This window comes from Myotis myotis, unplaced genomic scaffold, assembly GCF_014108235.1.
Source record: "Myotis myotis isolate mMyoMyo1 unplaced genomic scaffold, mMyoMyo1.p scaffold_m19_p_7, whole genome shotgun sequence".
NCBI lineage: Eukaryota > Metazoa > Chordata > Mammalia > Chiroptera > Vespertilionidae > Myotis > Myotis myotis.
The window spans coordinates 30110394-30136263 of NW_023416379.1; the positions used below are offsets into that span (position 1 = coordinate 30110394).

Sequence of the window (25870 nt, forward strand, 5' to 3'; positions counted from 1 at the left end):
GTGAAACCTGGTAAACGATAGCTTTCTTAGCTACGAAACTGGGAAAATTCCTTTTTTATAAATAAGCAGTGAACATTAGAAATGACAAATGCAAAGACCATAGTTTGTGCACAACATACAGCAGTCCGCGTTTTTATTATTATACTGTGAACTTACTGAAACTTGAACAGGGCTCTGCATATTCTTATGTAATATATGATTATATGAAACTTAAAAAAATACAATCTTCCCCCCTTCTAATCTCTTTGTAGAAAATGCAAGCAGAGATCTCTGCCCATGAGCTAACGCTGGAGGAGTTGAGAAGAAATGCGCGCTCTCAGCCTCCAACCTCCCCGGAAGGCAGGACTGCCAGAGGAGGAAGTCAGATGGATGTCCTGCAGGTGAGCGGGGGAGCGGTGTGTTGGCAGTGATTACTTGGATGCCTTTGGTCTTCTTTTTGATGCGAACAGTGAGCCGAGTGACACATTGCAGGTGCATTGCATCCCAGGCAGAGCTGCAGGAACAGATTATTGCATGCGTGGAAGATATCGAATGTGATTCTATAGTTGAGTTGAGAAGAGATAGCAAGTTAGGTCTAGAAGTTAGCTTGAAAAGTCTTCCCCCTAATGCAGAGTCCCCGTCAGTTCTGTGTGGCTAATTCACCAGGCACCACTCAGTTCTTGGTGGTGTGTGTGAGATTGACTTTTACTCTGAGCTCATGAAAAATACTCTGAGTTCTAGGTTCCTGACTGTAGTTTTCAGATAGGTGAGAAACTTAGTGACGTTTTAATTTCAGCGAGGCCAGCTGAGCCTTTTATTATAGCTAAGACTGACACACTGAATATCAAGTGATGTATGATCCTGGGTAACCTCGCTGAGTTCCTTTACGGAATGCTTTTATTGGTGCTTTATTTTTACAGCTTTTTAGCAGCATGTGTTATACTAATACCGTCTGTTGAGAGAGATTATCATTCTGATGTGAATTGCTTATTATTTTCATTTCTTCAAACAGAGGAAACTTCGAGAGGTATCCACCAAGTTCCAGCTTTTCCAGAAGCCTGCGAACTTCGAACAGCGCATGCTTGACTGCAAGCGTGTGCTGGATGGTGTGAAAGCAGAACTGCATGTGCTGGATGTGAAGGACGTGGACCCTGATGTCATCCAGACCCACCTGGACAAGTGTATGGTGAGGGCGCTGGTGGTTAATGGGCCCCCTGGGTTTTCCAGCAGCAAATATGGCTTCATCTAGCATAACGTACATGGTTTGCTCAATATTTATTTGTCTCCAGTGTGCTAACAATAGGGGTGAATGATGAAAAACAGTTTATAAAATAAGAAGTGTGGTATTTTCCTCCAAAGACATTAGGAGAGATAGGGGAGATAGGAGGGAGTAAAATCAATTATTACAGTGTCATGAAATTAAAAAAATGAGAAAAGGCATAAATATACATATATATATATAAACATAATTAAAAAACAAAGGAAACACTCATAATCACAGTATGATGTTAGAAAAGGTTTTGGCAGAATATGACTAATAAACTAACCTTTAAAAGATAAATTTGAGGTAGCTAGAAGAACCATACTTAGAATGGATGTTAGGAATATTACCATGTAAAAAAATGATTCTTAAGGATACTTAAACTTTAAATTTTAATTTATAAAGTCTAAATCTAAAATATGAAAGAAGAAATTATACTTAGAACAAATGTCAGGGATATTATTACAGAAAAAATCATTCTCTAGGAAAATTAATTTTAAATCAAAGTTTAAACCTAAGATCTGAAAAAAATATTTAGAAGGCCTTATTGCTGTTGCAGTCTTGAATTTTAAAATTCAATTGCTTATACATTTTAAAATGTGACTAAGCATACACACTCTTAGAATTAGTGTTCTGCTTGAGAAGAATCATGAAGAAGCTGAAGATGACACTTCTTAAGACAAAAGTTTGGGATGAGTTCTTTGTGCTTATCAAAACTGTAATCTCCACATGTCTGTTATATACCAAAGGTTGTTTGATTACTCAAAAGCTGAAATAGGTGGAAGAATGAATAAATAGGATACATTTCTGCGCGTGTGTGTGTGTGCATGTGTGCACACACACATATATGTAAATATTTACTGAGATAATAGAGGTCAACAAAGCAAGCACCATTCTTGACTGTGTGTAACTTGGCCCAGTGGTCTGTTATGTGACAGAGCCACCTGAGATGTTTCAGGTCAGGATCACGATGAGTGGAGACAAGAGAACCTGCACAGAATAGTTTAAGGTAACTAAGATGAAGACAACTCTGAATTTGACTTGATGACTAAAATTTCTTAAAGTCATATTCATCTTGACGTGTTGAGTTGTCATATATCTTTTCATTACATAAGTAATATGTACCGATGTAGTAGACTTGGTACTTCAGAATTGAAAGGAAAAAAAATAAGAATGCTGATACTTCCAAATTCCAATAGGCAGAAATATAGTCAGAATTGGCTTTTTTTCTAATAATAGCATTTAGAACTTTTAAAGTCATAATTTTAAAAATGATAGACATTCCAATTTTTAGTCCTGATATTTTCACATTTTATGTTGGAAAAATGTTCATAAATTTTCATAAACTTTTAAAATACATATCTGAGTGTTTTTTTTAAACAAGTATAAATGCCATTTGTTTGTTTTCTTCTGATTTAAAAAAGTTTTTGCAAACTTGATGACATTTTACTCATCCTTTGAATCCAAATCGGGGAAAAATAAAGCCCTTTGATCTCCGTAGTAAAATCCTATCTGTCAATCTGGATAAGCTGTGTTCTGAAATGGGTTACTGGGTTTTCACTGTGATGTGTGCTATTTGTCTTGTTTTCTTTTTAAGAAACTCTATAAAACTCTAAGTGAAGTCAAGCTTGAAGTGGAGACAGTAATCAAAACAGGAAGGCACATTGTTCAGAAGCAGCAAACCGACAACCCTAAGGGGCTGGACGAGCAGCTGACTTCTCTGAAGGTGCTCTACAATGACCTGGGTGCCCAGGTGAGGACAGCAATGCACCACCACCTCTCTCGTCTCTCTGTCTCTCTGTCTCTCTCTCTGTGTGTGTCTCTCTCTCTTTTGTGCATTTTAAAATTTTACTTTTGGGAGAATGCGTGTTTAAATTTTATGGTATTAATAATGTTTTCAGTGATTCCAAGAATTTTTATTAATTTTTAAATGTTTGTGCTAATATTGCAGTTATTACTAGTTGTATTTATTGAAACTTAGTTTTAATATTTAATCCAGATTCACTTTATATTTTCAATGACTATTGACATTTCAAAAGTAAACTTTAAAAATAATAGTCCCCGTTTAAACTCAGGTTATTGGTTTGTACCAATAATAGCATTTAGGATTTTTAAAATCATAATTTTAAACATTGAATTTAAATTGATATTTAAATTGAATAGTCTACTGAAAGTGTTCAAACATCAGGGTTCTAATAAATATTATGTGACAAGAAGGTCACATTGATCTAGCAGGACTTAAAATCCTTTCAGGAAACAGCTATAATTTGAGCATTTTAGTGAATCGGTGGGGGAGTTTTGGGTCATTTACTGACTGGATCCAATAGGCTGAGTGTCTTCTCTCACTGAGAATCTCAGTCTTGAAACCAGGGAAGTAAGAAAAAAAAAGTGTGGAACTGAAAACTTGGCAATATTAAAAGGCTGTGTTAGATTATATTTTAGATCCTTCTTGAGTTATTAAATAGTAACTGAGTTTCTACAAGAGCCCAGAGAAAACCAGCTAAACTGTTATCACTTTCAAACAAGTGAAAATGGGCAGTTCATATATTTCCTGGGTGTTCACTTCTGCAAGATTGGGTTGTTGATTTTGATACATTTTGATGCACTGTACCATTGGATCATATTTCTCAGCGCATCATTTTGGTATTACACAGCTGAAGTTATTTTTGAAGCATTATATTTATTTATTGACTGGGCAATTTATGCGTGGGAATGGTGTTGCTGGTTTTTACACCAGTTCCCTAATTCAGGCTTCTGGTTCAGACCAGGCTTAATCCAATGACTGTGTCACGTTGGTCATAGTCCTATTACAGAGGTGGTTGTGGGTTTTATTGCATAACGTGTATGATTTCTTAACACCATTTGTGAGATGTATCAAAAGCCTGGTAAATGTTAATTCAGTTCATTTTGCTTTTTTTTAAAGAAAAAAATAATAAAGGGTTTTATTGCATAATCATTTACTGTATTTTTTATTAAGTGGGTAATTGTAAAACATGATTGTGAAAATCATGCTATTTCCTCTCAAATTGCTAGAATATAATGTTTTTTAAACAGAGTCCTTCATTGAGATGATTCTAAACATATTCTGTTCAAAATAGTAAAAGATACTACTTACCGATCCCTTACTTTGTTGCAAGGATTGGGCCAAGTCCTTTGTGTATATATTTTTCTCCTTTAAAACTCATAACAACCTTTTGAGGCTCATACCTCTATCAAGGTCCCTTAGCTCTGCTAAGATGAAAACCCAGGGTTGCCTGACACTTAACCACGACTGTATAGTGTCCCCTTGTAGAAATACAAGAGTAACTCTTGGTGCTAGAGATAAAGGTTGTATATCTCTTGGGGTTCAATCCGAGTCAGTTTGGATCCTCAGCTATTATCCATGTTTAGTCCTCTCTCGCTTCCCTCTTTTCAGGTGACGGAGGGAAAACAGGATCTGGAAAGAGCTTCCCATTTGGCCCGGAAAATGAAGAAAGAGGCTGCTTCTCTCTCGGAGTGGCTTTCGGTGACTGAAACGGAACTGGTACAGAAATCCAACTCAGAAGGTTTGCTTGGAGACTTGGATACAGAGATTTCCTGGGCTAAAGTGAGTCATAGTTCAGGGGGACCACCAATATCACACCAGCGCGACCTGTGGCATTTTTGTTCAGGGCAAGCTGGGTGGATGTTCTTTTTCTCCATTTTATATTAAATATAGCCTTTCCCTTTTTCCATTACTTTTTCTACTTCTCTGTCCTAAGGAAAACAATAAGAATATTTTTAAAACAACTATTCCAAGAAGCTACTTTTGTCTTGATTCCAAAAATGTTGAACTCTGATCTGTCATCAAAAGGCCTTCAGAGGCGTTCTGTTTATGTGTCACTTGAAAATATGATAGCTACACTTTCAAAGTTGGTGATAAGTTGGTGATTTCTTTTTGAGCATTCATTCCTCACACAGTGTTGTGCTGAATTTATTTGTTAATTCTTCTACAATAACTTTTGTGCCAGTTACTAGTTTTTCTATTGCAAACTGATGTAAAGAGCACAGAGACAGAATTTTCAAAAGAATCAATGAAAGATCCAAGAGTTTTCTTTGGCTCTTTAGTTACGTTGCTATTATAGAGATTAGAGAGTGGATTTTCCAGTTCTCTTTTGAAGTGGACAAAGAAGGAATGGAATACAAAACTGTTTTGTTTTACCAAGGCATTTTATTTTCCCAAATTTATTTTCTAAGAAAGAGGCATGTATTCTAGAGATAAGTCCTGAAAATAATGATCAATACTGTGACAAAAATTTCTATAAAGTCACAAGATCCGTTATGGCAGCCTACACTCATGCTGGCCTGTGGGAAGTGAAGAGGATGTGATTAGAGATCATCGGGGGTGATGCAACTCTTTAATTTGAATGCTCTGTGAAGAGAACAGTTGAATGAAAGTCAAGATATTGGGCACTAGAGAGAGTGTTCTCAGTTTAGAAAATAGCTGATGAAAAGCATAATTATGCCATGGGCTGTGTGAAGTGAAAAAAAATATATGCAGGCAATGAAGAATGTTGGCATTTATAGGTCTATTGTAGGTGAATGGGAAGCAAAGGCACCAAACTTCATTTTTGTTAAGTTTAGCCTTTTCAAGGAAATATTACCTTCTTTGTACAATACATTTTGAAAGCCCTTGCTTTCTTATTAGTAACATAAGTTATATAAGCTAAGTGAATGACATTTTTATAGTGTAAAAAAAAAGAGGGGAGCAAAAATCATCTATAATGAAAGAATACCCTATTATCTTTTCAGCTTTTTACAGGCACATGTAGACATGCACAGGCACAGCATGTGTTTGAAAAGAATTCTTTTATATTTAGTGTTTCATGACTTTCTTTAAAAAAAAACAACAAACACCTTATATCTTTAACATTTTTCTTTACCTACATGTTGTATCACATATTGGAGACAGGCCTAATATTTAATTGCATAATTTATTTTTGATTGTTCCATTTCTCTACTCATGTCCATTTGATTTATTACCAGTTTTCACGATTATAAAAAATGCTATGCCCTGTCTGGTGTGATCAATGGTTAGAGCATCGGCCTGTGCACTGAAGGGTCGCAGGTTTGATACCCAGACAAAGGTACATACCTGGATTGCAGGTTTAATTCCCACCACAGTTGGGGCACATGCAGGAGGCAACCAATCAATGTGTGTCTCTCACATGGATGTTTCTTTCTCTCTCTCTCTCTCTCTCTCTCTCCCCCCCTCCCTCCCACCCTCCCTCCTTCCTTGCCACTTTCTCTAAAAAGCAATGGAAAAAAGTATCCTCTGGTGAGGATTAACAAAAAATAAAGACATGCTGTGATGAATATACTTGTAGCTAAATCATAACATGTATTCATATTTTTTTTCTGAGGATAAATTCTTAGACCTAAAAATGTTGAGTCTAGGGATATATCCATTTTAAAGTCTAAGACAAATTATCAAATTGTCCTTCCGAAATTGTACCTACCAGCTCCATGTGAGAATTCCTACTTGCTTGTTTTAACCACAACTTTGACAGTGGTAGGCAGAGATCATATTTTGGTTAGTTAATTAGAACATTTACCATCAGTTTATAGGCCATTTGTAGTTCTTTTTTAAAAAATTGCCTTTTATTGTAATTCTGACCATTTTTCTTTCACCTGTTAGGTCTTTTGATTTAGAGCACTTTACCTATTAAATTATTAATGTTTTGTATGTTGCCTATTATTGCAAAAATATTTTTTTGCTACTGTAGTTCCCTTTCTGTTCTGTATATATTTTAAAAATACTGTTATTATATATTTTTAAATAATAAAATCATCTTTTTCTTCATTATTTATGCCATAGTGCTTAGAAAGTTCAACTCTGCTCCAAGGTTATGTAATTATTTACTTACGTTTTCTTCTAGCTCTTTTATAGTTTCATCTTTTTATCTTTAATGCTTTAATCCTTCTGGAATTTATTTTGGTGTATATGATGAGGTAAGGCTCTAACCTTTTTCCAAGTAGTTAACCAGTTATGTCAGCACTATCTACTAGTAATTATCCCTTCCCCACTGATTTGACATGCTAACTTCATCTATTACTTTTGGCTGTTGATTTTCTTTGTTTACTGATTTACTGAAATTTTTTTTAGCTGTTTAACTATATGGCTTTATAATATGTTTGAATATACACTTAATAGATTCCCTGTTTTTAATGTTCCTTTTTTTGTATACACTCATAAAAACTTTAGAAGTGTTAGTCTCAAATTCTTAAAATATATATTTTGTTAGAAATTTTTATTTGAATTGCCTTAAATTTATAGATTTGTTTCGAGAGGATTTGACAACATTGTTATATTGTCACATGGCATGTCTCATTTCCCACCAAATTTTTAAAATCCCTTTATAATGCTTTGGTTATTTTCTTCATAGACACACACATACACACACACACACACACACACACACGTTAATTTATACTTATTTATTTTACATACTTTAAAAAGCATGCCTTTTCTCTTTTTTATTAATTGCTTATAGCTGGTACATATAACATTTTTGCATATTTAATTTCTATTCATTCATCTTTGTACAGATATAAATTCAATTAATTTTTCAGATTAAGATTGTAAAAATAAGCTTGTTTTTTCTGTAACTACTCTTAAATTTTCGTTTAGTCTTATTTCGGATTTGAAATAATGATGATGGCATATACAAGTCATGAATTCACAGCACATTTTCTTCACTAGAGTAAATCGAATGAAACATCAATATGTAACATAAACATCTATTTTTTCAAAGTTGTGTTTTCAGATTTAAGAAACATGCATATTTACAACATTTTAATATATTTGCACTTAAAAATTAAAGTTATTTTCAATGCAAAATTTAAATAGCATTTTTATTCCTGAACTTAGTGTTTTCATTCCATGGCTTCAATGTCATTATCTTAGATGTGGTCATTTTCTTTACAATAAAATCTGTCACCATAAATAGCATGTGTACTGTTTCAACTTAATTACTCATAGTTAATTCTTTCTTCTAGTTCTTAAAGACTACACTAGTCAGTCAGTACATGCTCACTGAAGGAATGCAGAAAGTCTTAACTTCAGGAAGCATGTCTGTGGGTATTCTATTCCCCCCCCCCACCCCTGCTAGAGAAGGACACTTGAGAGAACCATTTCAGTTCCTTTAAAAATATCAGTAATTGACATGGCCAAGTAATTGTTCAAACCTTGACTCACTGGTAACTATAGCTGGTAAAGCAGAACTACCCCAGAACTCAGAATTCTAAAACTCATAATGAATGTATCTCCTTGGTTCCTACAGGAGACAATGGAGTACTGTAGTTACTTGCAAGTACTGCATCCTATAACTAAATGGCCTAAAATATAATTTCTTGTAAAAGCATTACAAAAGTATTTCATCTTAAGTAAACCATAAGAACTAGAACATCTAAGTTTTGGTCTTACAATTGTCATAATACTCTGGATAGTATAATGACAAAGTATAATGTACAAAGATGAATGAATTTTTATTCATTCATCTTTGTACACATATAAATTCAATTAATTTTTCAGATTAAGATTGTAAAAGATAATCTTACAAAAATTTGAAATTTTTATGCTTTCCAAAATGTGATTTAATGATATGAGATTAAATATAGACTCGTGCTCCTTTAAAGAATTTGTTTTAATGTTGGTTTAAAAAGATGCCAACAGCAGTAGGTTAGATATGCACATGTCACGTTATGATTGAAAGAACATTGTAGTTTTAATTTTGGAATCCAATATTCTCTCTATAACTCTCTGACTATACACCTTACCTATTGAATTTTATGAACGTGAGAATTAAGTTGTCATTATACTATCCATAGTATTATGACAACTGTAAGACCAAAACTTAGATGTTCTAGTTCTTTTGGTTTACTTAAGATGAAATACTTTTGTAATGCTTTTACAAGAAATTACATGTTAGGCCATTTAGTTATAGGATGCAGTACTTGCAAGTAAACTTAGTACTCCATTGTCTCCTGTAGGAACCAAGGAGATGCATTCATGATGAGTTTTAGAATTCTGAGTTCTGGGGTAGTTCTGCTTTACCAGCTATAGTTACAGAAAGTGAAATTGATTGTTTACACCCGGAGTTATGATGAAGATAAATTAGTATTTGTGTATGATACATGGAATTTATACTTAAAATAAATAAATAACCTTTCTTTTCATACCTGAATTTAATACATTTCCTGTTATGTGCATAAGTAAACGTTTCAATTTTTATTAGCATCTTAAGAACTCTCACATGTTAGTAAGTTATAAAGTTTTGTAAACCTTTGGCAGATGTAAACTTTCTAGGGAGTATGTGAAAGAAAAGTTTTCTGTTTTTTTTAAAGGAAGGTTGTATGAACTTTTATCACGTTCTGAAAGATCAAATGGGTTTTGGTATTTTTATTTTGTAGAATGTTCTGAAGGATCTGGAAAAGAGAAAAGCTGATTTAAATACCATCACAGAGAGTAGTGCTGCCCTTCAGAACTTGGTCGAGGGCAGCGAGCCTGTTTTAGAAGAGAGGCTCTGTGTCCTCAACGCTGGCTGGAGCAGAGTGCGCACCTGGACTGAGGATTGGTGCAATACCTTAATGGTATGTTTTAGGAAAAGTTAATGATGAAATCTTCTCTCCTTTAATTGTTTAAAAATGACTACAACTTTGATTAGAATTCCAAATTCTATTTTCTCTGTGTCACAATAATGTTTTGCTTGTGAATTAATTTCATTAGATTACATTTTATTTTTTTCTTTAAAAAGACAATAGCTAGAAAGAGTTTGAAATATTTCTATTAGGTAATAACCATTTGTGATATACATGGAAGTATATACTTTAATATCTTAGTAAATGTACTTATTTGTTACATTTTAATGATTTATTATTATATTTAATTATCGTAAGCTATATATTATTAATAATCCTATATAGTAAAAGGGTAATATGCAAATTGACTGAACGGTGGAACAACCGGTCACTATGATGCGCAATGACCACAAGGGGGACGCCACTCAGCCATAAGCCGGGCTGATGGCGGTGGTGGGAGCGCCCGAGGGCTCCTGGACTGCTAAAGGGCACAGGCTGGGCTGAGGCGTTTCCCCAACCCCCCACCCCCATTCACAAATGTCTCGCATTGGGCCTCTAATTTCTAATAATAGTGTACTAGTTAAGAGCACAGGCTCTGGCATCTGATGGCCTAAGTAAAACCTTTGACTAGTTGGGTGACATTGGTCAAGGTACTTAAATGCTCTCTAAGTCTTAGTTTTCTCATATGTAAAATGGGCATTATTATTATTTCTACCTCATACACCTCGTACAGTTTTTATGATGATTTTATGACATAAAACATGTAGTGCTCTTATCTAACTATGCCTAAAATAACCAATTTTAGATTTTAGTATGATGATTATGATGATTATGATAATTGTTTAGTGTTATATGTTGTTAGTCTTTGGTTATACCACTACACTATTAATTACTTCATGGATATAGTTACCATCTAATGTTCCTCTTCTATTACCAATAAATATTATTAGTAGAAATTAGTATTTTGTTCTGACATATCATATATAGGACTATTCCATAATTCAGAGAATTACTAGGTAATGGATAGAGACAAAATAAATTTTTGTGTGTTTGAGCATTTATTTAAATCAGTTAGAATGTGTAGAGCATTGAAGGTCATGAGCTTACATTGTGATCTGTGAGATTCAAGTCCAGAGTTTACCCATAATTTATTATCCGCTTTAATTTTCCTATGTAAAACTGGGAATAAAAGAACATACTAAAAAAGTATCAAATGTGAAATTCTTGGGTAATAGAATATGTTCACTAAATTATATATATCTTTATCCACATTCTCATAACCCTTACTTCTGTATTTTTCAGTCTGTACCTTCCAATTCTCTTTTCAAGTAGTGTCTTCCTAGTCCGGTTAGAATATTGATTTACCTGCTTTATTGGGGCAAATAAGTCTGGTGCTTATCAATTCTTCTTACTTAAAATGCAGAACACTGCCAAAACATTTCTCATGTCATTACTAGTTCTCATTTTATTTTTCAACTGTTTTTCTATGTTATAGATTAATAATTTGTTTCCTTGTCATCTAAACACTTTTTATAAATTTATTACAGTTTCATTTATCCTATAAACAGTTTCTAAAAGTTAATTTTATCTATGTCTCCACCCCCCTTTTTAAAAAAAATTTTATTTTCTTGTTTAAAGTATTACAAATATGATAATCAAATTTAAACAAATATGATCAAGGAGGCAAATGAGAGTAGTACTTATGTCTCCTTTCTTCCCCCCATTAACCTTCCCCCGGCCTCTCCCCCCCCCCCCCCCCACGGCACATGCCCTTTCCCCACCCCTCCAATGTCTTGTGTCCATTGATTATGCTTATATGCATGCATATAAGTTCTTCGATTAATCTCTTACCCCCCCAACACACCCCAGCCTCCCTGCTGTAGTTTGACAGTCTGTTCGATGCTTCTCTGCCTCTGTATCTATCCTTTTGTTCATTAGGTTATAATGTTCTTTATTATCCATAAATGAGTGAGATCATGTGGTATTTTCCACCCCTTTTTGATCAAGTTCTAAATTCTCACTTTAGTGCCAGCAATTTTGCCAGTTTATTCAGCTTAATCAGTTTGATTTTGTTTTTGGATTTATTTGCTCGATCACATTTTATATCCTGCTTCAGGAAATAGTACTGAGTGAGGTCTGTGCCAGATGTGATATTAAGTGCTGGTGACACCGCAATGAAAAGACACAGGACCTGCCCTCTAAGATGTTAGTCTATTGAACAGCAGACGCTTATTCATTCCATATTTTAATCATTCTTTTATGTTATTACTTTCTTAAATGAGTTTTAAACAGATATGACCAAGGAGGCAAATGAGATTATTTGCAATGTAAGAATGAAGAATAAGGGAGGCAAATAAAATGAGATTGAAAAGGAAACTTTCAGTAAGGTAGAAACCCTTTAAATTCAGCATATAATGAGCTCTTTGAAGGCTTTTTAATGCTCTTTGAAGATTATCATGTTAAATATTTCATATGGTTATATCAACACTTTATTAATTCCCTCCCAGAGCCATCAGAACCAGCTGGAGCTATTTGACGGAAGTGTTGCTCATATAAGTACCTGGCTTTATCAAGCTGAAGCCCTATTGGATGAGATTGAAAAAAAACCAACAAGTAAACAGGAAGAAATTGTGAAGGTAGCAAAAGAGGAGCAGTCATACTTCTGGGGGTGGAAGGTTTTGCTGTAGTCTTTCTCTTGTGGAATGTGCCAAGTTGCCTGTGCACACATTCTCCCATTCATCAATGTGTATTTTTGGTGGGAGGACCTGAAGTCTTGAATGAGTCTTAATATATGAACAGCTCTTACGCAAGTTGATTGTATTAAAATCTCTTCTTAGGAATCCCAGACATTTATTTAAACTGCCTTTAATACTGAGTTAATGTCGCACCCATGTTTGGTTTTGATTTTCCCTACGTGATAATGTGTGTTTTCTTACAATTAGCGTTTACTATCTGAGCTGGATGATGTCAGACTGCAAGTTGAGGATGTTCGCGATCAAGCCGTTGTTTTGATGAATGCTCGTGGAGGCTCATCCAGGGAACTTGTAGAACCCAAATTAGCTGAACTGAATAGAAACTTTGAAAAGGTGTCTCAACACATCGAAAGTGCCAACGTGAGTAATGATATTTTTATATATATTTTTATTTTCTATTTTTCATATAATTATGCATCTAAATTATAGATAACTATGTGGTACAAGTAAATAATTTTAAAAGTAAATTTTTAAAAGTAAATTTGTCTTTGAATGGAGCATTTGTCCTTGAGAAATATGGCCTTCGCTGAAGTTTGGCTGTCCCACTCCAAGGGCACGTCTACTGGCGAAAGGTAACAGGAGGCTTTCTGTGGGACATACCTGTACTAGGTGGTGGCCTTTCTCTCGGTCTGTGGCCATGGCAGGGAAGGCTTTTGGATCATGGCACTGTTTCCTACTGTGCTCACATGTGGTCTCAGAATCCTCCAAACAGCATTCGAGGCAGCCACAGCCATTTGCACACTACTTCACATCCCTTGCTATGAGGTTGGAGAAAATGGGTAATTCAGAGAAGCTCAAATTGGTAAAATTATTGCTGTAAATGAGTGAAATTAAAGTCAATTCAAATAAATGCTGATTCCTTTTCTGACATTCCATCCCTCTGATTAATGACAGAAAGTCAAGTGAAGAATATCTTTTTAAAGAATAATTTCCCTTCCACAGCTGCTAATTGGCCAGGAACCAGTATCATACCAGTCTCTGGTCTCCACTGAAGCACTTGAAGCTGATGTGCCTTTCTCTGACTTGGAAAAATTAGAAAGTGACATAGAATATATGTTAAAAGTTGTGGAAAAGCCCTTGGAATCCAGTAATGAAGATGAAAAGGTTGGTTCAGAATTTTTCAAACTATGATGTTCTTCTTTTTATTCTCTGCTAATTATAGTTTTACACCAATATTGTTTACCCAAATATCTGCCAAACATGATAGAACAGTCTAAAAATGATTTTCTGATGTGTCAGTATAATTGATTTATGCAATGCTTAAAAAAATAGACATCACACTTTCTGACTAAAAATAATGTTATCTTAATGCTAAACTAGCTAGCATTCTTTGTTTTAACATCAAATATGAGATATTTTAAGAAAAACATGATGTTTTGTTGTATATAATTTAAAAGAACATATCTTGAGTTATATTTTGTAGGTTAGTTTTCCTCTTTGGGAACTGATGGTAAGTGACCCTCTATGCATTTTTTTTTTTTTGAGTAAATTTTTTCTTTCTAAACATTCAGATGGATGAGGAAAGAGCCCAAATTGAGGACGTTCTTCAAAGAGGAGAACAAATATTACATCAACCTATGGAGGATAATAAAAAAGAAAAGATCCGTTTGCAGTTATTACTTTTGCACACAAGATACAACAAAACGAAGGTATTGTCATGGGGAGTGTCTGTCCCACTGAAATAACTCAGCCCTTGTCATTCAGATGTTTGATGTTGCATTCATGGACACCTCAAAACACACCTTCTCCTTTCTGGTGTGCATTGCTAAACATGTTTATACTTTTAGGTGGGGCAAGAGTCAAAGAAAATAGGAACATAAAACCTTATTATTGGGCATCTCTGTTGGATTTCTGATAATGTACTAAATCTTAAAAGGAACCTTTTTCTTTTAGAGTAGATTCCTCCTTTGGATTCATAGTTCATATGGAGAGGCCTGACCATGTCAAAAAAAATTTCTAGTTTACAAATAACCAAATTTGTGAAGTTGATAAACTATGCTTTATATTCTAGAAAAGCTTCACTACCAGCTCCCTTTCCAATGGCCACATACCCAGCCACATTGTAAATGTGCTGGTGTTCCCCAGAGGCCTGTTCTTGTTACAAGTAAATGCAGAACTCTAGGTTAAACATCTTGTTATTGACTCCATGATTTTAGCCTTGAGTTTCGGTTTCATTTAGGAATTGTAACCATTTTCAGGGTCACTAACTCAGTGAACATGTATTTGTGATCATTTTACTATAATTTTCAATTTACAGAGGATGAAGTTCAAATAGGGGTACAGTAAAACTATGAAACTATCTTAATTCATGAGTAGATGAACTGTGGCTATTTGCAAGTAGTAGCCAGCATTTATTAAATTGTACCCATCTACATGTAAAATACTTCAATTCCTTAAAGATTAGTGAGTGGACCATCCCCTTTGTTATTTTGAAAGTTCTGATTAGAGGACACAGAAAATAGAATTATTAGGGCAGATAAATAGTCCACTCAGTTTAGCTTAGTTTTGTCTGAGGACCTATTATTGTCTTATGTAGGCTATTCATGTTCTGTAATATTGTTCTCCAAGGTTAAGATTATATATTGAATTACCTGTATGTTATTTTACATTGAATTTCTTGTTATGTTATAAATACATATTTAACTTAGTTACATTTTTTTAAAAATATATATTTTATTGATTTTTACAGAGAAGAAGGGAGAGGGATAGAGAGCCAGAAACATCAATGAGAGAGATCGATCAGCTGCCTCCTGCACGCCCCCCATTGGGGATGTGCCCGCAACCAAGATACATGCCCTTGACCGGAATCGAACCTGGGACCCCTCAGTCCGCAGGCCGACGCTCTATCCACTGAGCCAAACCGGTTCGGCAAACTTAGTTACATTTTTAACAGTAAGGCCCTGAGGTCTTTAATATAATTGTGAGATTTTAAAAATGGCTGAAATAATAATGGTATTAAAATGTTTTATTTCATATGGAAGTTTATGATTTGCAGCATATTCTCCTGTCCTCAGTAACTCTGGAAAGAACCTGTTATGCTTTCCTGTTTGCTAATTGAGTTTAGGTGGCATTGGTCTTAAAGTGAAACATTTCTGTTTAAGAGTAGGCTGCAAACAAAAATTAGAATAGAGATTGTTAAGGGTTTATATAGCAAAGCAGGACAAAAATATAAAAAATCAAAACATAGTTTTAAAAAATTTGGTTCTGAGTATTGTACTTCTCCGCAAAATAGTCTTGTGCTTTTTTCAATTCATTGTGGGGATATTTTAAGAGATGTACATTATTATTTTTAATGATTTTACAGGAAATTCCTATTCAACAGAGGAGAACAAGCCAACTAGCTTCCGGAATTAAATCATCACTTCTCCCTCCAGATTATTTGGTTGAAATTAACAAGGTTTTACTTTCTATGGATGATGCTGAGTTATCACTTAATACTCCAGAGCTAAGTACTGCTGTGTATGAAGACTTCTCTTTTCAGGAAGATGCTCTGAAGGTAAATCTCCAGGCAGGGCATTGGAATAGCTGCAGTTAATGTAGAAATAATGCAAGGAATTTGTCATTGTGCCTACCTAGATGATCTCTAGCTTTTAAAACTTAGGCCAAGGAATTAATAATGTGTATGAATAATAAACCTTTCTATATTCACCAAGGAAATATTCTAAAAATTTATTTTTTAAAAGTAGATATGGATTGTTAGTATGCAGTTACTTCTTTCCATCATCAGAGATGTTTTTTAATCAAACACCTGCACAAAACATATTGCTTTCTTATAAACTGGACTGCCAGTTGGATATGAAATGTCAGCATTAATCTTGCCACCTATAATGATTTAACATTGACCAATGGTTGGGGTTTGGGATGGCATGTTGATTGTAAGTTAATTAGGGATCTAGAAGTTTTCAGTTAACTCACAAAACTATTAAATATCATTAAGGCTTGTTCATATAATCTGATTATACTTATACTAGAGGCCCAGTGCACGAAATCATGCACTTAGATGGATTACCTCAGCCCAGCCTGCTCCCTCTCGCAGTTTGGGAGCCCTTGGACACCCTTAGTGCTGCTGCAAAGGTGGGAGAGGCTCCTGCCACTGCTGCTGCACTTGCCAGTCTTGAGCCCGGCTCAGGGCTTCTGGCTGAGTAGCACTCCCCCTTGGGAGCGCACTGACCACCAGGGGGCAGCTCCTGCATTGAGCATCTGCCCCCTGGTGGTCAGTGCGCATTATAGTGACAGGTCATTCCACTGTTTGGTCTATTTGCATATTAGCCTTTTATTATATAGGCTATAAGGTCACAATAAAATTGCTGATAGATTTGATGGCTTTGATTGACAGCTCATTTCTGTCATTTAAACTAGCATTATTATATATATGAAAATATCAATGATTTTAACTTCAAACTCTTCATTACCTTTATAGAATATTATTGAATTTTTTCAGTATCTGGACAAATGCCACATGGAACATCTGTTAGGATTTTTTTCTCACCATTGGGATATCATGTAGTGTTCCTAACACTTTGGTCAATACAGGGTATTTTTTTTTTAAGTTTCCAGTTTTAATTAGCAGAAATTATTATATCTCATTATCTATTAAATAAGTATTATACCATATACATTTTCATCTGTGATTTCATTCTTTTTATCTCTTTGCTGGATTTTGTGACTGTTTTGGCAATATATTTGTAGAATATCAAAGACCAACTGGACAAACTTGGAGAGCAGATCGCAGTCATTCACGAGGAACAACCAGATGTTATCCTCGAAGCTTCTGTACCTGAAGTCATTCAGATCCGGGATACACTGACTCAACTGGATGCAAAATGGGACAGAATTAATAGAATGTACAATGATCGTAAAGGGTATGTATAAATTAAGTTAAAATTTAATTTAAAAAAACCCTATAAGCTCATGAGCCATGACAAAGGTCACATTACATTAAGATTAACGAGAGTATGTTTCACATCCCTGGAAGAGGCCCTGTTTAATAAATTGTGATGAGTGTAGTTCCTTAAAGAAAGAGGAAAGATATTACATACAGGTGATCATTTGCAACATAATATCTTAATAATTAAAGGAAGCACCTTTAATTTTTAATATCTAAATAGTGTCCATTTTCTTTAAAATAATTTAAGAGTTTTCATTAATGTTCACTTTCCCAACATATTGATGATTAATGTGAGTGAGAGACAGGTACAGATAATTGGAATCAATATATAACCACAAACTCTTTAAAAATAACCTGTTAAATAAAATGATTCTAGATTTTGACCAGGCCTATTAATAGGTGGAAATAAAAAAAATGAGAAGATTTTTGGCAGTAACTGTGTATGTCGTAGAAAGGCAGATAGGCAAGTAAGATGTGAAATAGCCCAATATAAAGTACCATGTAAGAGAAAGTTAACACAGAAAAATACATTGGAAAACTTTAGAGACATAGACACAAAAATTAAGCATCATGGTCTTCATCTTTTTTGTTTTGTTTTGTTTTAGCCTACATATTCTATGTAATTATATAATCCTTGAAAAGATAACTTTCAGTGGCCTTTTGGTATATTTCTTTGTATGGATTTTTAAATTCAGCTGTATACATTTAGAGAATATTGTTTTAAGTATACCTTTATGCTACTTCAATTTAATTACACTTGTTTATTAGATAAAGATTAAATTCTTCAAAGTAATAACATCTTAAGGCTCTGTGTTGCATTATGAGATTGGTTATTATACTCCTGCCAACAGTATATGTGAGTTAACTGAACCCTTGTTAACAATGAAAGGTTGGTTGTTGTTTTTTAAGACCTTTGCCAATTGTATAGTGAAGATTTCATCTCAATAGATTTTCACTTCTTTATCAGCGACATTTCAGTATCCTTACACATATTTATTGGCCCCAGTGTTACTTCTTCTGTCAATTGTTAGGTCATGTCTTTGCTCATTTTTCTATTATGGGATTACTATTTACTGATTTGTAAGAGCTTTTTTCTACATTAAGGGTATTACCTATTCATATTTCTTGTTTATTGCTTAGTCCCAACTTTTCATATGCCATCTAATTTTGTTAATGGTATTTTTTTGATGTATAGGTTTAATTTTATATAATTATATTTTATGAGTCTTTTTCCTTTGTGATTTTGGTTTGTTTATATGCATGCAAATTACTTTTTGTGTGATATTAGTTAAATATTTATGTATCATTTAAAAACAATTTTGTTTGATTTAAAATTAACATTTAATAACTAAGCCACCTGAATTTTGTTTTAAATATGTTTTGTGTTAAGGCTGTAGTGGGTGGTTCTATATACTGACTCTTCAGTATCAAGCCTAGAGACCCAGGTAGGCAATGGTAACATTGTCAGAGACCAGGAACTTAGGTGGTGAATGTTTTGGGGGAAAGATATCAATGCCAGTTAAAATATTAGAGAAAGCAAACTTGTATGTTTCTAGATTAAGACTTGGACTTTGCGTCCTTTAACTCTCTGGGAGTCCATAGACCTTCACAGTTCCATACTGCCTCCCATATGAACTGACCGTATTCAGAAAGGAGGCGATGACTTAGTGAATCCTAGTTGAACATCTCTCTCTCTCTCTCTCTCTCTCTCATTTAATCTATGGCTATACTGCTTAGATTTATTTGGTTTACTGTTTATATTCTCAGAGTGTTTAGATCTTTGGAGCAGCCTTTCTAGCAACATTTTCTCTTTATTTATTGCAACATCCCCAAAGTTGAAATTTGTGGTTGTTATTTAGTGACTGCACATTTTTACCAAAGGCGATAAAGATTGTTTTAATATTTTCTCATAGTATTTTGTTTGAAGTGCTTAATTTTGTCATGCCCAATAGAATGTTGCTTCCCTGTGGGCACTTAACAAATATTAACTATATTTTCAAAATGATGTTCATGGGAGAAGGAAAAATAAACATTTTTTTAGAGTTAGAGATGTCAGGGATCATTTTATTATTTTTTTAAGATAGTAATATCTTTTTATTATAGAAAGTAAAATTTTATTAATATTAAAAAATCTCAGAGGTATCTTCTAAGCTTTCTCAGCACCACTTATGGAAATGAAAAGGCAAAAGGAAAGTGTTTAGAATCTGACTGCAGTAAAACTTAAACTTTTTCATACTTATTTTATATGTTTCAAATACGACTAGCACTGGACTTTGACTTTATCTTATTTCTAAAGGAGAGAGGATTAAATGGGCAACTCAGTAGTACTTTGTCTCATTGCCTAATCTGGGCTTTGCAGGCACTTCCATTCTGTACTGTGGATTAGTCATTGCACAGAGGGTGTTAGTCTGCTAGAGCTACCTTAATAAGAACACAGGTTGGGTGGCTTACTCAACATACATTTATTATCTCTCAGTTCTGGAGGCTGTAACTCCAAGATCAAGGTTCCAGCAGGGTTAGTTTGTGTTGAGGCCTCTCTTACTGGCTTGCAGATGGCCACCTTCTCCCTGTGTCCTTCATCGCCTTTTCTCTCTGCTCTCTCGGACACAAAAAGAGATCTGTGGTGTCTCTTCCTCTTCTTATTAGGACACCAGTTGTGTGGGATTATGGCCCCACCCTTATGACCTCATTTTAAAAGTTACCTCCCTGAAGGCCCTATCTCTAAATAGTCACTTTGGGGGTTAGGGCTTCAACACATGAGTTTTGGGGTCACAATTCAGTCCATCACACAGAGAATAAGGGAGGGAAAGGAAATGTAGAAGTGTTTTGGCATTTTGTTCTATCTGAGAAGTAAAACACCATAATTTTTTCCAAAGAGAATAGAGTAATTAATCATATTTGACATTTCATGGTATTTGAAATGTTAAGTGTTTAAAGTTGGGTGGGTTAACTGCCTGTAGCTAATCCATCTTGATTTTCCAAGCTGGAGAAGGCTGTCTTTTCAGTTAATAAGCTGCCTAGTATGTGGGTGTATGTGTGCAGGCATGTGTGTGAGAGAAAGGGGGGTAGGATGGTGCTTGTGCTGATTTCTTGGTACAATACATGTTTCTCTAAAAGGAATCATTAACTGTAATCCATTATGAAAACTGATCCTAGAGCAGTGAGCTGTGAATTTGATGATTTTGGAGCATTCTGTTTAAATGAGATTTGAATTTGTTTAGAAAAATTGCTTCAAAGCAGTTCTGGAAAGTTTGGAAACCTATTTTATGTTAATTTTTGTCCTCTAGTTATTTTGACAGGGCTATGGAAGAATGGAGACAGTTCCACTGTGACCTTAATGACCTCACCCAGTGGACAACTGAAGCTGAAGAGTTACTGGCTGACACCTTGGCTCCAGATGGTGGCCTGGACCTAGAGAAAGCCAGGGTCCACCAGCAGGTGAGTGCTCTCCATCACAGGATGCAGATCTGCTAAGAAGGTGCCATATTCCTTTTCTTTTTCTTTTTTCTTTTTTTAATTTCAGAGAGGAAGGGAGAGGGACAGAGAGATAGAAACATCAATGATGTGAGAGAATCATTGATCAGCTGCCTCCTGCATGCCCCCCACTGGGGATTTGAGCCTGAAACCCTGGCATGTGCCCTGTTCAGGAATCACAAACCGTGACCTCCTGATTCATAGGTCGATGCTGAACCACTGAACCACGCCTGCTGGGCCATATTCTTTTAGTATGTGGCATTTAAGATGTATTTCGAAAGTTAGAGCTAAATATATGAATTTTTAGGTGCATTACAACCTGTAATTTTTGTTCCACATCTAGTTTTTTGGTCATAAAGGCTTAAGAAACATTATTTACATTTTTAATTAGAATTTTAATGAAATTTAATTAAAAATACTCTTTAGTGGCTAATATGAAAAAAAATTTATTAAAAAAAATTATATTTATGCCCGGCCAGTGTTGCTCAGTGATTGAGGGTCGACTTATGAATGGTTCGATTCCCAGTCAGGGCACATGCCTGGGTTGCAGGCTGGATCCCCGGTGTGGGGCATGCAGGAGGCAGTCAGTCAATGATTCTCTGTCATCATTGATACTTCTTTCTCTCTCTCCCTCTCCCTCCCTCTCTGAAATCAATAAAAATATATTTTAAAAATTAAAAAAAATTAAATTTAGAATAACATTTGTAAAATTTTGTACCCAAGACTAAGGCAGAAAGATATCAGCATGCCTCACCTCTGTTTTCTGTACTTAACACTTAGGCATCTTATTTCCACTTTGTATTATTGATAATTATTATAAAAGTAAATTATTCATGAGCTACATCAGGGCAGCTGCTTATGTAAGTCTAATTCAGTTTTGGAAAATATAACAGTAGCAAAATCAGTTCTGCTGATAATAGTAGGTCTTTAAAAATATGGTCGAAAAGCAAGCAAAATTTCAATTTACCGTTGTTAAAATATTTTTTATTATATTTTAAGAACGTATTTTATGTAGAAGGTTCATGAGGCATTAACAAATACATTTATTTTTCTCATATACATGTTAATGCATTTTTCTTATTTTTAGAGATATAGATGAGTGCTTAAATTTAACTTTAAAATATTCTCTTTAAATCTGTTGCTTAAAAATTTAGAGACCAGTGAAACAATGTCTCCAGAAAATGAACATTGAGGTTTACCTATATGTGGTAGGACATAAGGGCATATGGGTTTACTTTTCCTTTTGAGAGATGCTTTCAAGCACATATTTGGAAAAAGATAAGCAATCCAATTTAATCAAACCTGATTGATGCTTACGCTTCAGTTGTAAACAGCTGCTATTTATTTTATGTTATTTATCTATCCTGTTTCACTGTATGACATTCACAAGCGTGGGTGAGATTTCAAAATGGATTTTGTTTAGTGTGTTTATTGAAATTTAATGAAAGTGTTTTTAAATGCCTTTTTCATGAACGTAATGTATCCCCGCAGGACTTTATTCCTCTAAAACTTAAATTAATGCCTGGGAACCTGGGGGATCCCTTGCATCAGAACATCTTAATTTAGTGGCAGAATTCATCTTGGGTTGTACTCTCTTGTAGGAACTTGAAGAGGGAATCAGCAGTCACCAGCCCAGTTTTGCAGCACTAAACAGAACTGGGGACGGGATTGTCCAGAGACTCTCCCCCACAGATGGGAGCTTCTTAAAAGACAAGCTGGCAGGTTTAAACCAACGTTGGGGTGCCATCCTCGCCGAGGTGAAGGATCGGCAGCCAAGGTGACTGAGCCTCAATATGTTAAGGGCACAGGGGTAGACTTTTTGGGCAGGGCCTTTTTAAGATACAATCAGATGAGTTCAAAATTCTCTTATTGTCTGAATATTATAGTAGGCGCTTTACTGACATTTAAGACCTGCATTGTCCATGTTCTGCATTTTAGAACCCTTTTCCTAACTGAATTTTCAGGCTGTCCCTGAGGTCCCACTTTTCTATGCAGTTGTGTTACACGTAAAAATTGCCTTGTTCTTTTTATTTCTGACTGTTTATTGTGATATGGTGACCATGTGGCAGGTACTGGAAGTAGTTGAAAGAACACTCCGGACTTCCAGTCTGAAGCTCTGGGTTCAGGGTCAGGCTTCACGCTTGCTCATTTCTGACTGGACCTTGGGATCTTCATTAGTAATCCTCTCACTCAGTCGTTCTTAGTCACAGGGTGTGCTGTGCTCATATATATGTCAGTGCTTGGTAAATAATACTGCTCCTCTTCCGGTAATAGGATACATATGATGTATTGTTGTTTGTTCTTATGTCAAATTATGTTCAGTGCCCCAGATTTTATTAGGGTATCTTCTGGTTGTAAACACTTTACCAGTGACTGTAAAGTTCAATATTATATGTGTGTTATATATTACTTTAAAATTACTTGAAGTTATTTTCCTGAGATGGTTAATAACTAATGGATAATTTCTACTTTGCTTAATACATTCTGTCTCATAAATGACCATTTTTTAGGTTAAAAATTTCCAGATATTTTTTTCTGCTAATTTTAACTCTGTAGATGATGTATTATTTTAGAACTATGCTAATATTTTGTTAAAGGCCAACCTAATACCTTTTTAAGTCCAATACAGGCATACTTTGGAGATATGGTGGGTTTGGATCCAGACCACTATAATAAATCAATTATCACAATAAAGCAAGCCACACATATTTTTTGGTTCCCCACTGCACATAAAAGTCATGTTTAAGCTATACTGTAGTCTATTAAGTGTGCAGTAGCATTTTGTCTAAACAACCCATTACATATCTTAATTCAAAAATACTTTATTGCTAAAAAATGCTATCCATCATCTGAGCCTTCAGTGAGTCATAATCTTTTTGCTGGCTGAGGGACTTACCTTCAATTTGTAAGAAAATGCAAATTCTGTCAAACACAGTAAAGTGAAACACAATAAAGTGAAGTGTGCCTATATTATAACATAAAATATTCAAGTATGACTATTTGGCCTTTGGCTGCTTTTTATAAAATAACATCTATCATTTTGTGTGTTTTGGTAAGAAGTAATAGTAGTTTGTGTGTCTTGGTTGAGAGCTTGCCATGTAACAGAGATAGCATTTGGCACCTTGTACACCATGCCCCATTTAATCTTCACCACTATCCACTAGGACAAAGGTGGGGAACCGTTTCTCTGCCAAGGGCCATTTGGATATTTATAACATCATTTACGGGCCATGCAAAATTATTAACTTAAAAATTAGCCTGCTATATTTGGTCAAATATTTAATTAACTCACCCCTAATGCCTTGGCAGGGCCAGACCAAATGATTTCTCGGGCCTTATACCACCAAGGGCCCGTTGCACAGCTTTAGAAACTGAGGCTCAGAGAGGTGAGGTCCAAGGTCCCACACAAAGTTATTGATGGTGCTAACTAATGCTCTCAAATACAGTGCTGTACAAACTTAGGAAGGCCACAGACCTCTGTAGCTGAGTTTTCTCTCTGTAAATGAGAACTCTGATATTTTCTTAGAGGAGTGTCCTAAGGATTAAATAAGAAGAGTGTTTATGAAAAGCATATGTCCTGACTATTCATAGTAAATACACAAAATATCTCATTCTTTTAATAGCAAGTTAATATAGACTTGATCTCCAGGCATTTATTTGTTGAATTTTGCCAACGATTGATTGATTTAATCCATATTTATTGAGCCCTGTGTTTATCACTGGGGATACAAATATGACTAAGAACTCAGAGACTAATAATAAGAAAATATATATATATATATATATATTTTAATTTTAAAAAATATATTTTTATTGATTTCAGCGAGGAAGGGAGGAGAGAGAGATAGAAACATCATGAGAGAGAATATTTGATCAGCTGCCTCCTGCATGCCCCCTACTGGGGATCGAGCCTGCAACCCAGGCATGTGCCCTTGAACGGAATCAAACCTGGGACCCTTCAGTCCCCAGGCTGAATCTCTATCAGCTGAGCCAAATCAACTAGGGCAAGAAGAAAATATTTTAAGGAAAAAATGCTATGTTTTGATGAAGATGCAGTGTTTCGCAGAGGTGGGGTGATGGGCCATGGAATTTAGGCATCACAGGGGAAGGATCGTGAAACTGAGCTTTGAGGCATTTATAGCAATTTCCCATAAATTCCTCCTGGGGAGGGCCTTCTAGGGGAAAAAAGTAGAACAGGCAAGGTGAGAGGGAGGCATGAAACAGTATGGCCAGGTGAGAGACCTGCCAAGGTTAGATGGAGAGGAAGGTTCAGGGACCAGGGCCAGGATTGGAAGCTGAGTTTCTTAAGATCTTTTATGTCATGCCCATGAGTTTTCATGGGGAATCTCTCTAGCGTGAAAATTATCTATCTGCCAGGTCTTCTAAAGGAAAAGGATGTACCCGCTGGCATGGTATTAGCAACAGTGCAGAAATTCTAAAGTTTTTCAAATGGATCTCTGTGGGGTGTGCTAATTATTGTTTCCAGAACTAATAAGTTGAAGCCACTACTTATTTTACTCATTTTTTTGGAAGAGAAAAGAATAATGCACCTCTTCTCCAACATCTGATATTTTAACTAAAATGCTTTTATAAATTCATGGTTTAACTCCACTTCAGTTAGTCATTTATCTTAAACTAAAGGCCCAGTGCACAAAATTTGTGTACTGTGTGTGTGTGTGTGTGTGTGTGTGTCCCTCAGCCCAGCCTGCACCCTTTCCAATCTGGGACCCCTTGGAGGATGTCCATCTGCTGGTTTAGGCCCACAGGGATCAGGCTTAAACCGGCAGTCAGACATCCCTCTCACAATCCGGGACTGCTGGCTCCCAACCGCTTGCCTGCCTGATTGCCCCTAACCACTTTTGCCTGCCAGCCTGATCACCCCCTAACCACTCCCCTGCCGGCCCAATTGCCCCCAAC

General features: G+C 35.3%; 1 protein-coding gene across 9 annotated transcripts in view; it reads left to right on the forward strand.

Annotated features, from left to right (window-relative positions):
- Positions 1-25870, forward strand: part of UTRN (utrophin) — a 443932-nt gene that overhangs the window by 172312 nt on the left and 245750 nt on the right. For all 9 annotated transcript variants that reach the window (XM_036316081.1, XM_036316083.1, XM_036316082.1 and 6 more), the window contains 13 exons: positions 252-380; positions 992-1165; positions 2838-2993; positions 4656-4826; positions 9671-9850; positions 12346-12474; positions 12781-12951; positions 13534-13695; positions 14103-14240; positions 15896-16087; positions 17281-17453; positions 20767-20917; positions 22555-22730. In XM_036316081.1, the coding sequence (XP_036171974.1) occupies positions 252-380; positions 992-1165; positions 2838-2993; positions 4656-4826; positions 9671-9850; positions 12346-12474; positions 12781-12951; positions 13534-13695; positions 14103-14240; positions 15896-16087; positions 17281-17453; positions 20767-20917; positions 22555-22730 (2102 nt within the window). The remainder of the gene's footprint in view (positions 1-251; positions 381-991; positions 1166-2837; positions 2994-4655; positions 4827-9670; positions 9851-12345; positions 12475-12780; positions 12952-13533; positions 13696-14102; positions 14241-15895; positions 16088-17280; positions 17454-20766; positions 20918-22554; positions 22731-25870) is intronic.